Source organism: Sapajus apella, unplaced genomic scaffold, assembly GCF_009761245.1.
Source record: "Sapajus apella isolate SASKATOON/1434 unplaced genomic scaffold, GSC_monkey_1.0 scaffold135, whole genome shotgun sequence".
NCBI lineage: Eukaryota > Metazoa > Chordata > Mammalia > Primates > Cebidae > Sapajus > Sapajus apella.
The window spans coordinates 193,134-205,528 of NW_022437075.1; the positions used below are offsets into that span (position 1 = coordinate 193,134).

Here is a 12,395-nt window from a genome sequence, read left to right on the forward strand (position 1 = left end):
CCTGGGTTCAGGCAATTCTCCTGCCTCAGCCTCCTGAGTAGCTGGGATTACAGGCACGCACCACCATGCCCAGCTAATTTTTTGTATTTTTAGTAGAGACGGGGTTTCACCATGTTGACCAGGATGGTCTCGATCTCTTGACCTCGTGATCCACCCGCCTCGGCCTCCCACAGTGCTGGGATTACAGGCTTGAGCCACCGCGCCCGGCCTCCTATGTATTTTCTTTTGAGACAGAGTCTCCCACTGTTGCCTGAGCTGGAGTGCAATGGCATCAATCTCAGCTCACCAAAACCTCTGCCTCCCAAGTTCAAGCGATTTTCCTGCCTCAGCCTCCCAAGTAGCTTGGATTACAGGTGCCCACCACCATGCCTGGCTAATATTTTGCATTTTTAGTAGAGACAGGGTTTCACTATGTTGGCCAGGCTGGTCTCAAACTCCTGAACTTGCGATCTGCCCGCCTCGGCCTCCCGAAGTGCTTGGATCACAGGCATGAGCCACTGTGCCTGGCCTGTCCTGCATTTTTATGCATTTAAGAGAGTAAGATGCAGTAAAATGTTATCACAAATATTGTTAATTTTCATAAAGGTTGAATGTTTACATACGTTTCTATGATTTCTAGTAAATGTTTAATTTTTTTTTTTGAACCAAGATTGTACCACTGCACTCCAGCCTGAGCGACAAAGCGAGGCTCTGTCTCAAAAATAAATGAATAAATAAATCCAATGTTCATTAATTTCCTATCTAGATGATCTAGCTAATACTGAGTGGAGCATTAAAGTCCCTGTTATTTTATCAAAGTCTACCTCTAGCTTTAGATCAAATAATATTTGCTTTATGTATCTGGGTGCTCCAGTGTTGGGTACACATATATTGAGAATTGTTTTTTTTTTTTTTTTTTTTTGAGACGGAGTTTCACTCGTTACCTAGGCTGGAGTGCAATGGCACGATCTCGGCTCACTGCAACCTCCACCTCCCAGGTTCAGGCAATTCTCCTGCCCCAGCCTCCTGAGTTGCTGGGATTACAGGCATGCGCCACCATGCCCAGCTAGTTTTTTGTATTTTTAGTAGAGATGGGGTTTCACCATGTTGACCAGGATGGTCTCGATCTCTTGACCTCGTGATCCACCCACCTCGGCCTCCCAAAGTGCTGGGATTACAGGCTTGAGCCACCGCGCCCGGCCGAGAATTGTTATATCCTCTCACTACGTTCATCTCTTTATCATATAATGATGTTCATTGTCTTTTTCTTTTCTTTTTGTAGAGACGAGGGTCTCACTATGTTGCCCAGGCTGGTCCAACTCCTGGCTTCAAGTAATCCTCTCACCTAAGCCTGCCAAAGTGCCGGGAATTTAGGTGTGCACCACCATACCTGACCCTCTTTTGACTTAAAGTATGTTTTATCTAAGTACAGCTACTCCTGCTCACTACATTTTCTATTTGCATGGAATATTTTTTTCCATCATGTTACTATTGGTCTTTATGTGTCTTTACAGGTAAAATCAGGCAGGCTAATTCTTAGGCCTACAGGTGGCTTGCTCAAGTGCCAGCAGTGGCAGAGGTGGGCCAAACAGGTGTGTGGGTCCTTGGGCCCCTAGGAATCATGTGTGGCATGGGTAGCAGTGGCAGGACAATCCTCAAGCTCCTAGGCAGCATGCACAGGCATTACCAATGTCTACAACAGGCAGGGCTGGCCAGTCCCCAGAACCCCAGGTGGCATGTGTGTGTGGGTGCTGGTGGTGGCAGCAGACTGGGTGGGCATATCCTCAGGCCCCCAGGAGGAATGCACAGATGTCAGCAGTGGTGGACAGGGAAGGGTGATGACTAGGGCCCCAGGCAGTGTGGACACCACTCAAGCACACTGTGTGGAGCCCTAGGAATCACCAGTGCTTCCCTGTTCACCACTGCTGGCATCTGTGCCAGGGAGAACCTGTCCTCAGGATGTGTGCAAGTGTGTGGTAGCCCTGCTGCATGGTGGGGGTAGGGCTGCTATTAGTGGCAGCAGCCCCAGGCAAGCAGCTCTCAGGCTCTGGGGGATATACGCTTTGGCTCCCTTTGTCCCCAGGGCAACCTCCCAGGTGTACTACACTGCCTTGGGTGTGGAACACTGTAGGTGCTAGAGTGCAGGGCACCCTACCACACTGCTGCGTCCAACCTGTGTACAGCCACTGCAGCCTTAAAGATGGATGTGGGGGGATGTCAGAGGGACTCCAGGGTCGTGTAGATGCAGGGGTTGTTGGGTCCCAAGACAGGATACAGTCTGGTGGAGGCCTGGTCTCTCAAAATATGGCCGTGTGGCATCTGACCTTAAATCCAGCAGTGAAGAGGGCAGCATGGGGGGAGGCGGGACACCACATGAGCTCCCTGTATGGAATAATGTCACTGTGCAAACTCTAGACAAATCCCTATGCTAGTCTTAGGGCCTGTGACAATTAAGGGGATGTGGCCAGGTGCCGTTGCTTACCCCTGTAATCCCAGCACTTTGGGAGGCGGAGGTGAGTGGATCAATTGACGTCAGGTGTTCAAGACCAGCCTGGACAACGTGGCGAAACCGTCTCTACTAAAAATACAAAAATTAGCTGGGCATGGTGGTGGGCGCCTGTAATTCCAGCTATTCAGGAGGCTGAGGCAGGAGAATTGCTTGACCCTGGGAGGTGGAGGTTGCAATGAGTTGAGATCATGACGCTGCACTCCTGGTTGACAGAGACTCCGTCTCAAAAAAAAAAAAAAAAAAAAAATGTCTAGTGAAGCTGAATGAGATGGCTCATGCCTGTATTCCCAGCATTTGGGAGGCTGAAAGTGGTGGATAAATCACTCTAGGTTAGGAGTTTGAGACCAGCCTAGCCAATATAGAAAACTCTATCTCTACTAAAAATACAAAAATTAGCCAGGCGTGGTGGCACGCACCTGTAGTCCCAGCTACTTGGGAGGCTGAGGCAGGAAAATCACTTGAACCTGGCAGGCAGAGGGAGGAAGAAGTTGCTGTGAGACGAAATTGCACCACTGCACTCCAGACTGGGTAACAGAGTGAGTCAAACAAAAAAAAACCTAGTGACATTTTTATTGAGACTGCATTGAATCCACAAACCAACTTGGGGAGGATTAACATATTAAGACTTCCAATTCATGAACATAATAAATGTCCTCATTTACTTAGGCATTCTTCAATTTATCTCAGGATTGTTTTGTAGTTTTCAGTGTACAAGTCTTGCATAATTTTGTAAAATTTATTTCTAAGTACTTCATAATTTTATGCTCTTATAAATTACATTTTTTTTGAGAGAGAGTCTTGCTCTGTAGCCCAGGCTGGAGTACAATGGCACAGTCTACGCTCACTGCAACCTCCACCTCCCGGGTTCAAGCGATTCTCCTGCCTCAGCCTCCCGAATAGCTAGGACTACAGGTGCATACCACCACACCTGGCTAGTTTTTGTATTTTTAGTGGAGATGGGGTTTCACCATGTTGGCCAGGCTGGTCTCAAACCCCTGACCTTGTGGTCTGCCCACTTCAGCCTGCCAACGTGTTGGGATTACAGGTGTGAGCCACTGCACCCGGCCATAAATTACATTTTTAAAATTACAATTTGGATTGGCTTCACTTCCCCCTAAAAAAACAGCACTGAGATTTCCATAGGCAGCAAGGTGGTCAATATCCTATCGAGCAGCCAGTCCTGAGTGTACAGCCCTGGGAAGTGGGGGAGCAATGGAAAATGAAGGTAATTCCTCCTTCATGGGATTTTTGTGAAGCTGAGATAGGGAATCTACTCCAGACCAGATTGAAGACACTGAAATCAGGAAGAGGCAGTGAAAGCACTTCCCCATAAGACATGGCCACCATTGCCATGGCAGTTTGCCATTGTCTTGGCAACACCCAGAAGTTACTGCCCCTTAGCAGAGCAACATCTGGAAGTTACCACCCATTTTCTAGCCCGTTCTGAATAATATTTGGAAAGTCGCATGTTATTAAAAGTGGGTAAATAGGCCGGGTGCAGTGGCTTATGCCTGTAATCCCTTTGGGAGGCTGAGGTAGGTAGATCATGAGGTCTGGGGTTCAAGACCAGCCTGGCCAGCATGGTGAAACCCATCTCTACTAAAAATACAAAAATTAGCCTGACATGATGGCATGCACCTGCAATTCCAGCTAATCAGGAGGCTGAGGTAGGAGAATCGTTTGACCCCGGGAGGTACAGGTTGCCGTGAGTCAAGATCACACTACCACACACCAGCCTGGGCAACAGAGCAAGACTCCGCCTCAAAACAAAACAAAATAAAGTGGGTATAAGCTGGGCACAGTGTCACACCTGTAAACCCAGCACTCTGGGAATCTGAGGCTGGAGGATCACTTGAGCCCAAGAATTCAAGATCAGTCTGGGCACATGCAAAACCCTGTCTCTTAAAAAAAAAAAAAAAAATTTAAAGAGATGGAGTCTTGCTATTTTGCCGAGGCTGGTCATGAACTTCTGGGCTCAAGCAATCCTCCCAACTGAGTCTCCCAATGTGCTGGCATTACAGGCATAAGCCACCAATCCTGGCCCCCCATATATATACAGTTTTTGAGACAGAGTCTTGCTTTGTCACCCAGGCTGGAGTACAGTGGTGTGATCTCGGCTCGCTGCAACCTCTGCCTCCCCTGTTCAAGCGACTCTCCTGCCTCAGCCTCCGAAGTAGCTGGGATTATAGGTACCCACCCACCATGCCTGGTTAATTTTTTTGTATTTTTAGTAGAGATGGGGTTTCACCATGTTGGCCAGGCTGGTTTCAAATCCCTGACCTCAAGTCTTCTGCCTACCTTGTCCTCCCAAAGTGCTAGGATTACAGGCATGAGCCACCATGCCCTGCCTAAAACATTTTTTTAAATTAGCTGGATGTGGTAGCATGCAACTGTAGTCCCTGCTACCTAGGAGGCTGAGGTGGAAAGATCACTTGAGTCCCAGAAGTCAAGGGTGCAGCGACCCATGATCACACAGTTGCATTCCAGGCTGGATGATAAAGCAAGACTCTGAAAAGGTGCCATAAACCATAAGATCTGGATCCATACTTTGGTTATCCCACCTGTCTCCTTTGAGCCCCACAGGGAGTGCCCGGACACTGTGACAGCAAAAACTTGACAATGACAAAGGCCACAGTATCCAGAGACACCAGAAGCACTGGATGGGTCACAAAAGGCACATCCTAGGACTACAGAATCTTTCCGTCTCAGGATAATGGTGATGAGAGGTAAACAGCCCAGAGAGGATATGAGAATCCAGAAAGCCTATAGATTATTTGCTGACAGTAACCTTGCCACAAATAACAGGTCTGTAATTGCTGAGAAGTTCTGGTGTCCTCACCCCATAAAACCTCAGTTGCTGGAACATTTGTGGATGCCTCTTTAGAGTTGGCTCAAGCGCTCTTGTTTACCAGACACTTCACTCCATACTACTTACTCGGTATTTCTATGCCCACTTACTCTACCCAACAGGGCCCTATAGGTTTTACAGTCAGTCTAGAACTTACCTCCATGTTCCAGATCTTGGAGAATATGGATTCTGAGCTGAATCTGAAAACAGCTCCTTCTGACCGTCGCTGGAAGTTCTGGAACATTCCTGGGAACAAGGAACCCAACGTTTTCTGTCCATAAACATACAGATCTCACACCAACTATCCCCTTCTTCAAGGTGAGCTCTGGACCCACAAACATGCCTGACATCCAGGCTACAGGTCTTTCTTTCCCCAAATGACTCAGGGGCCAATACAAATTAGGCCAACGTGACTAATTAGGCCAACTTGTCATCCTGCCATCCCCACTGAGGCAGAAAAAAACTCAAGAGACCACCTCCACAAAAGCCACTCCCTCAACTTATGGTGATAGTGCCTGATTCTATTCTCAATCTCTCCACACACAGGGATCAGAACCTCAATATTAAAAGTGACTTGGTGGAGCACAGTGGCTCACAACTATAATACCAGCACTTTGGAAGGCTGAGGCAAGAGGAGTGCTTGAGGCGAGGAGTTCATAACCAAACCTGGGCAATGTAGCAAGATCCTGTCTCTACAAAAAATTTTTTAAATTAGCCAAATATTGTGGCACACAAGTGCAATCCTAGCTATTCATGAGGCTCAAGCAAGAGGATCACTTGAGTCCAGGAGTCCAAGTCTGCAATGAACTAGGATCATACCACGGCACTCCAGCCTGGGCAAGAGTGTGAGACCCTGTCTCTAAAAAAACTAGATCAGGTACAGTGGCTCCTAGCACATTGGGAGGCCAAGGCAGGAGGATAGCTTGAGGCTCAGAGTTTGAGACCAGCTTGGGCAATGTAGTGAGACCCTGTCTACCAAAATTTAGCCAGGTGTGATGGTGCACACCTGTAGTGCCAGCTACTTAGGAGGCTAAAGCAGGAAGATCCCTTGAGACCAGGAATTCGAGGCTGTGGTCAGCTGTGATGGCACCACTGCTCTCCAGCCTGGGCAACAAAGCAAGACCATCTCAAAAAAAAAAAAAATATTTTTTTAAGTGGCTTAAGCAATAAAGCCTTTATTACCACAGTCCAGAGCAGTATGAGACAGTCCATGCTAGGGCATGACAAATACCCCATGTAATATCAACCATGTCCATGAAAATGGTAAACCTTCCCAACAAGCCCCCAGCATATACCAGCTCAGCTCCTCTGGCCAGAGCTGGATCATGTTCACAGCTAAACCAGTCAGGGGTAAGGAATGAGCTGTTTTGGGCTCCACCACTAATGATTCTCTACAGTTTAGAGCAAGGAGCCCAAGGTCTGCTGTACCACTTGCTGTAGGGACCTTACAGGGTGGATAGAAGTGGATGGCTTCTATCACATAAACTGACAGTGACATGACACTGCCAACAGCCCCAGGCAAGTTAGAGTCCAATGTGGCTCCTGAAAGCTTCCCACAAACCAGGCACACATGAGAACTCTCCCCAGGGTGGACGTTGGGATACACAAGGTTAAGCTTCTTTCACATGGCACTCTCACGGTCACTCTCCTCAATCTTCTTTCTGGAATAAGACCTTTTCTGATGAACAAATGCTAGCAGCTAACAACTTTCCCATGTGACCTGTCCTCCTAAGGCCTTTCTGAAGTATGAAATTTCTTGTGCTGAAGGAGAGTAGAACAATGTTTGAAGACTTTCCCACATTCTGTACATTCATAAGACCTCTCTTCAGTGTGGAACTGCTGGTGCCGATTGCGGTAGGATCTGGTAGTAAAGGTTTTCCCACACAGGCTACATTCATAGGGCCGTTCCCCAGTGTGGACTTTCCAGTGCTGATAGAGGCCTGAACGAGTCACGTAGGCTTTCCCACATTGCTTGCATTCAAAAGGCCTTTCTCCAGTGTGAACTCTCTGGTGAAGAATGAAGCTATTACTGTATTTAAAGAACTTCCCACATTCTGTACACTCATAGGGCCTTTCTCCAGTGTGCACCTTCTGGTGCCTAATGAGGGTAGACAGAACACTGAATGTTTTCCCACATTTGCTGCACTCATAAGGCCTTTCTCCAGTGTGAATCCTCTGGTGTAGAACAAGTGCATCTTTGCGGTTGAAGGTTTTCCCACATTCACTACACTTAAAAGGTTTTATGCCCGTGTGAACCTTCTGGTGTTTCCTCAGCTTAGACGGGTAACTGAAGGCCTTCCCACACTCATTACACACATGGGATGTTTCTCCAGTGTGAATTTTTCGGGGGTTAATATGAGTTGACTTCTCCCTGAAAGCACTTCTGCCTGCTGGGCATCTGAAGGGTCTCTCTTCAGAGTGAGTTATCAGATGGTCAAGGAGGGCAAAGGCCTTCAAGAACACCTTCCCACAGTCACTACATTTGAACAGCTTCTCTGCCACATGGACTCCTTGCTGTTGCCCACAACTGGAACTAGGTGGGAAGGCTGCCTCATACTCAGTGTGCCTCCTTGGTTTCCCCTCACTACGAGTGTCTTGGTGCTGGATGACTCTGTAGCTCTTCACATGCTTGGGAGGGGCTCTCTCATCCTCCACTCTACACAGACCATCTGAAAGCAGAGGTGAATCTATTACTGAGAGTTGAACTAGAGGAAGGAGTTACGTTCATCACCAATGCATGTCAGATACACCCAAAAGGACTCTATAGAATTGCTGAAAGATTGCTGGGAAAGGTCTGGGTTAGAAAAGCCTGGCCCAAATTAGCTCAACCATGTGGAAGACAGTGTGGCGATTCCTCAAGGACCTAGAAATAGAAACTCCATTTGACCCAGCAATCCCATTACTGGGTATATATCCAAAGGATTACAAATCGTTCTACTATAAGGACATGTGCACACGAATGTTCATTGCAGCACTGTTTACAATAGCAAAGACCTGGAACCAACCCAAATGCCCATCAATGAGAGACTGGACAGGGAAAATGTGGCACATATACACCATGGAATATTATGCAGCCATCAAAAACGATGAGTTTGTGTCCTTTGTAGGGACATGGATGAACGTGGAAACCATCATTCTCAGCAAACTGACAGAAGAACAGAAGATCAAACACCGCATGTTCTCACTCATAGGCAGGTGTTGAACAATGAGAACACATGAACACAGGGAGGGGAGTATGACACACTGGGGTCAGTTGGGGGGAAATAGGGGAGGGACAGTGGGGGGAGGGGAGTTGGGGAGAGATAGCAAGGGGAGAGATGCCAGATGTAGGTGATGGGGAGGAAGGCAGCAAATCACACTGCCACGTGTGTACCTATGCAACAATCTTGCATGTTCTTCACATGTACCCCAAAACCTAAAATGCAATAAAATAAATGGAAAAAAAAAAAAAAAAGAAAAAAAGAAAAGGCTGGCCCAACTGAACATGGCTCCATCAGACTACAGAATAAGAAAGATCTCTCACAAAAAAAAAAGAAAAAAAAGAAAGATCTCAACTGAAATGAGGGCACAAGATAGGGTGCAGTGCAGGGAGGAGAGGAGGGTCTCCAAGTCACTCCTCTGCAAAAGGGTTTCAGCAGGACCTTGGCTGCTGGGGACAGGTGAGCACTGTAAGAAGGCAAGTGTCTAGTTCCAGCAAAATCTGATTGCAAAATAGTAGCTTGTGTTTAAATATTAATTGAGGGTTGACTGAAGATCAAATACCTATTTAAGGATATGCGCACATCTTGAGTCATCCACTGAGTGGCCCACTGTAGACAGCTCTGCATAGATACAGAGAAGGGCAATGAAGAGACACAGGCCAAAGAGGCAGGAACATGCAGAGCCTGAAAGTCACAGTAGAGATGGCAGACTGCACAGCATTCAGATAAGAGGAAAGGTGGAAATAAGGTATGGTCACTGCCCTCAACGCCAAGGTATGAGTGTATGCAGGTACCCAGCATTCTGTGAGCCCACAGCTGAAACCAAGGTATTCCCCGCTGCTCCACTTACCAAGACCAGGACCAGGACCAGCACCTCTGCTGGCTTCTGTTCTGCTGACTAGAGTCACATCCACCCAGCTGGGCACACACGGCTGTTCATCATCCACCAGCTGGGTAAACACAGGGGATCTTGAAGGTGCAAGTCCTGGGGTTGACAGGCAGTAAAAGAAACAGGCTGGAATGGTGGCTAATGTCTATAATCCCAACACTTTGGAAGGCTGAGGTAGGAGGATCACTTAAGGCTAGACATTTGCAACCGGCCTGGGCATCATGGTAAGACCCCATCTCTTCAAAAAGTATATATTTTTTAAAAATTAGCCAGGCATGATGGCATACACCTGTAGTCCCAGCTACTTGGGAGGCTATAGTGAGAGGATTGCTTCAGCCCAGGCGGTCAAAACGTCAGTGAGCCACAATCAAATCACTGCACTGCAGCCTGGGCAACAGAGTGACACCCTGTCTCAAAAACAAAGAAACAAACAAACAGAGAAAAAAAAGCCTTCCTATGCAGCAAAACTGACATAATTGAAGAAACAGACAGTTTAGCAATAATAAAGATTGTAATTTCCCATCATCAATAATGAACAGAATCTCTAAGAAGAAAATGAAAAAGGACGTAGCAGGCTTGAACAACAATGAAAACCAACTGGACCTAACAGACATCTATAGAGCATGCCACCTAACAACAGCAGGATATACATTTTAACGGGCACATGGAACAGTCTTCAGAACATACCGTTTGCTAGGATATAAAGTAAGCATCAATAGATTCCAAAGGATTGAAAAAATACCAAGTATGTTCTCTGTCTACAAATTAAAACAGAAATCAGGCCGGGCGCGGTGGCTCAAGCCTGTAATCCCAGCACTTTGGGAGGCCGAGGTGGGTGGATCACGAGGTCAAGAGATCGAGACCATCCTGGTCAACATGGTGAAACCCCGTCTCTACTAAAAAAATACAAAAAATTAGCTGGGCATGGTGGCACGTGCCTGTAATCCCAGCTACTAAGGAGGCTGATGCAGGAGAATTGCCTGAACCCGGGAGGCGGAGGTTGCGGTGAGCCGAGATCGCGCCATTGCACTCCAGCCTGGGTAACAAGAGTGAAACTCCGTCTCAAAAAAAAAAAAAAAAAACAAAACAGAAATCAACTGGCTGGCATGGTGGCTCATGCACTTTTTATAATCCCAGCACTTTGGGAGGCCGAGGCAGGTGGATCATGAGGTCAAGAAATTGAGACCAGCCTGGCCAACAAGGTGAAACCCCATCCCTACTAAAAAATACAAAAAATAAAATAAAATAATTAGCCGGGCATAGCAGCATATATCTATAGTCCTAGCTACTGAGGAGCCTGAGGCAGGAGAATCACTTGAACCCAAGAGGTGGAGGTTTCAGTGAGCTGAGATCGCACCACTGCACTCCAGCTTGGGCAACAGAGTGAGACTTCGTCTCAAAAAGAAAAAAAAAAACAAAACAAAACAAAAAACCAAAAAACAAAATCAACAACGGAAATTTGGGAAACTCATAATTTTAAGGAATTTTTTTTTTTTTTTTTTTTTTTTTTTTGAGACGGAGTTTCGCTCTTGTTACCCAGGCTGGAGTGCAATGGCGCGATCTCGGCTCACCGCAACCTCCGCCTCCTGGGCTCAGGCAATTCTCCTGCCTCAGCCTCCTGAGTAGCTGGGATTACAGGCACGCGCCACCATGCCCAGCTAAGTTTTTGTATTTTTAGTAGAGACGGGGTTTCACCATGTTGACCAGGATGGTCTCGATCTGTTGACCTCGCGATCCACCCGCCTCGGCCTCCCAAAGTGCTGGGATTACAGGCTTGAGCCACCGCGCCCGGCCCACATTTAAGGAATTTAAAGAAAACATTCCTAAAAATCCAGAGTCAAAGAAAAAAAAACACATGAAAATTACAAAGTACTTTGAGAGGAATGAAAATTAAAACACAACAAACAAAAAATTATGAGGCCAGGCGCAGTGGCTCAAGCCTGTAATCCCAGCACTTTGGGAGGCCGAGGCAGGTGGATCACGAGGTCAAGAGATCGAGACCATCCTGGTCAACATGGTGAAACCCTGTCTCTACTAAAAATACAAAACATCAGCTGGGAATGGAGGCGCGTGCCTGTAGTCCCGGCTACTCGGGAGGCTGAGGCAGGAGAATTGCCTGAACCCAGGAGGCGGAGGTTGCAGTGAGCCGAGATCGCGCCATTGCACTCCAGCCTGGGTAACAAGAGCGAAACTCCGTCTAAAAAAAAAAAAATTATGGGATGCAGAAAATGCAGTGCTTAGCGGGAGAATTACAGCTATAAATACCCATATTTTTAAAGATCTCAAACCAGTAACATAACTTTACACCTCAAGGAACAAGAAAAAGAAAAACTAAAGCCAAAGATAGCAAAAGGAAGGAAATAATAAAAATTAGAGCAGAAACAAATGAAACAGAGATTAGGAAAATAAAGAGAATCAACAAACCAAAATTTGGTTCTTTGAAAAGATAAACAAAATTGGCAAATGTTTACCTAGAGTGAAAAAATAGACAGTAGACCCAATATTACTACACACAGGAATGGAAAAAGAACATCACTAGTGACCTTATAAAAATTAAAAGATTATCATGAAATACTATGTACAAATGCATGCCAATAAATGAGATAACTTAGATGAAATGCACAAATTCCCAAGTTGACACAAACAACCAAAACTGATTCAAGAAGAAATAGAAAATCTAAACAGGCCGGGCGCGGTGGCTCGCGCCTGTAATCCCAGCACTCTTGGAGGCTGAGGCGGGTGGATCACGAGGTCAAGAGATCAAGACCACCCTGGTCAACATGGTGAAACCCCGTCTCTACTGAAACTACGAAAAATTAGCTGGGCATGGTGGCGCGTGCCTGTAATCCCAGCTACTCAGGAGGCTGAAGCAGGAGAATTGCCTGAACCCAGGAGGCGGAGGTTGCGGTGAGCCGAGATCGCGCCATTGCACTCCAGTCTGGGTAACAGGAGCGAAACTCCGTCTCAAAA

At 46.8% G+C, this 12,395-nt stretch overlaps 1 protein-coding gene and 1 long non-coding RNA gene across 5 annotated transcripts in view; both read right to left on the bottom strand.

Moving 5' to 3' along the window:
• Positions 1-6,197, bottom strand: part of LOC116540026 — a 17,444-nt gene extending 11,247 nt beyond the window's left edge. For 2 of the 4 annotated variants that reach the window (XR_004264267.1, XR_004264268.1), the window contains exon 1: positions 5,494-6,197. This is a non-coding gene — a long non-coding RNA (uncharacterized LOC116540026). The remainder of the gene's footprint in view (positions 1-5,493) is intronic. The other 2 variants (XR_004264270.1, XR_004264269.1) reach the window with 2 other exon arrangements.
• A 2,861-nt stretch (positions 6,198-9,058) lies between these two features.
• ZNF584 (zinc finger protein 584) overlaps positions 9,059-12,395 on the bottom strand; it is a 9,031-nt gene continuing 5,694 nt past the window's right edge. Inside the window, 2 exon segments of the mRNA XM_032263297.1 lie at positions 9,059-9,246; positions 9,399-9,521. Of these exon segments, the coding sequence (XP_032119188.1) occupies positions 9,062-9,246; positions 9,399-9,521 (308 nt within the window). The 3' untranslated portion in view covers positions 9,059-9,061.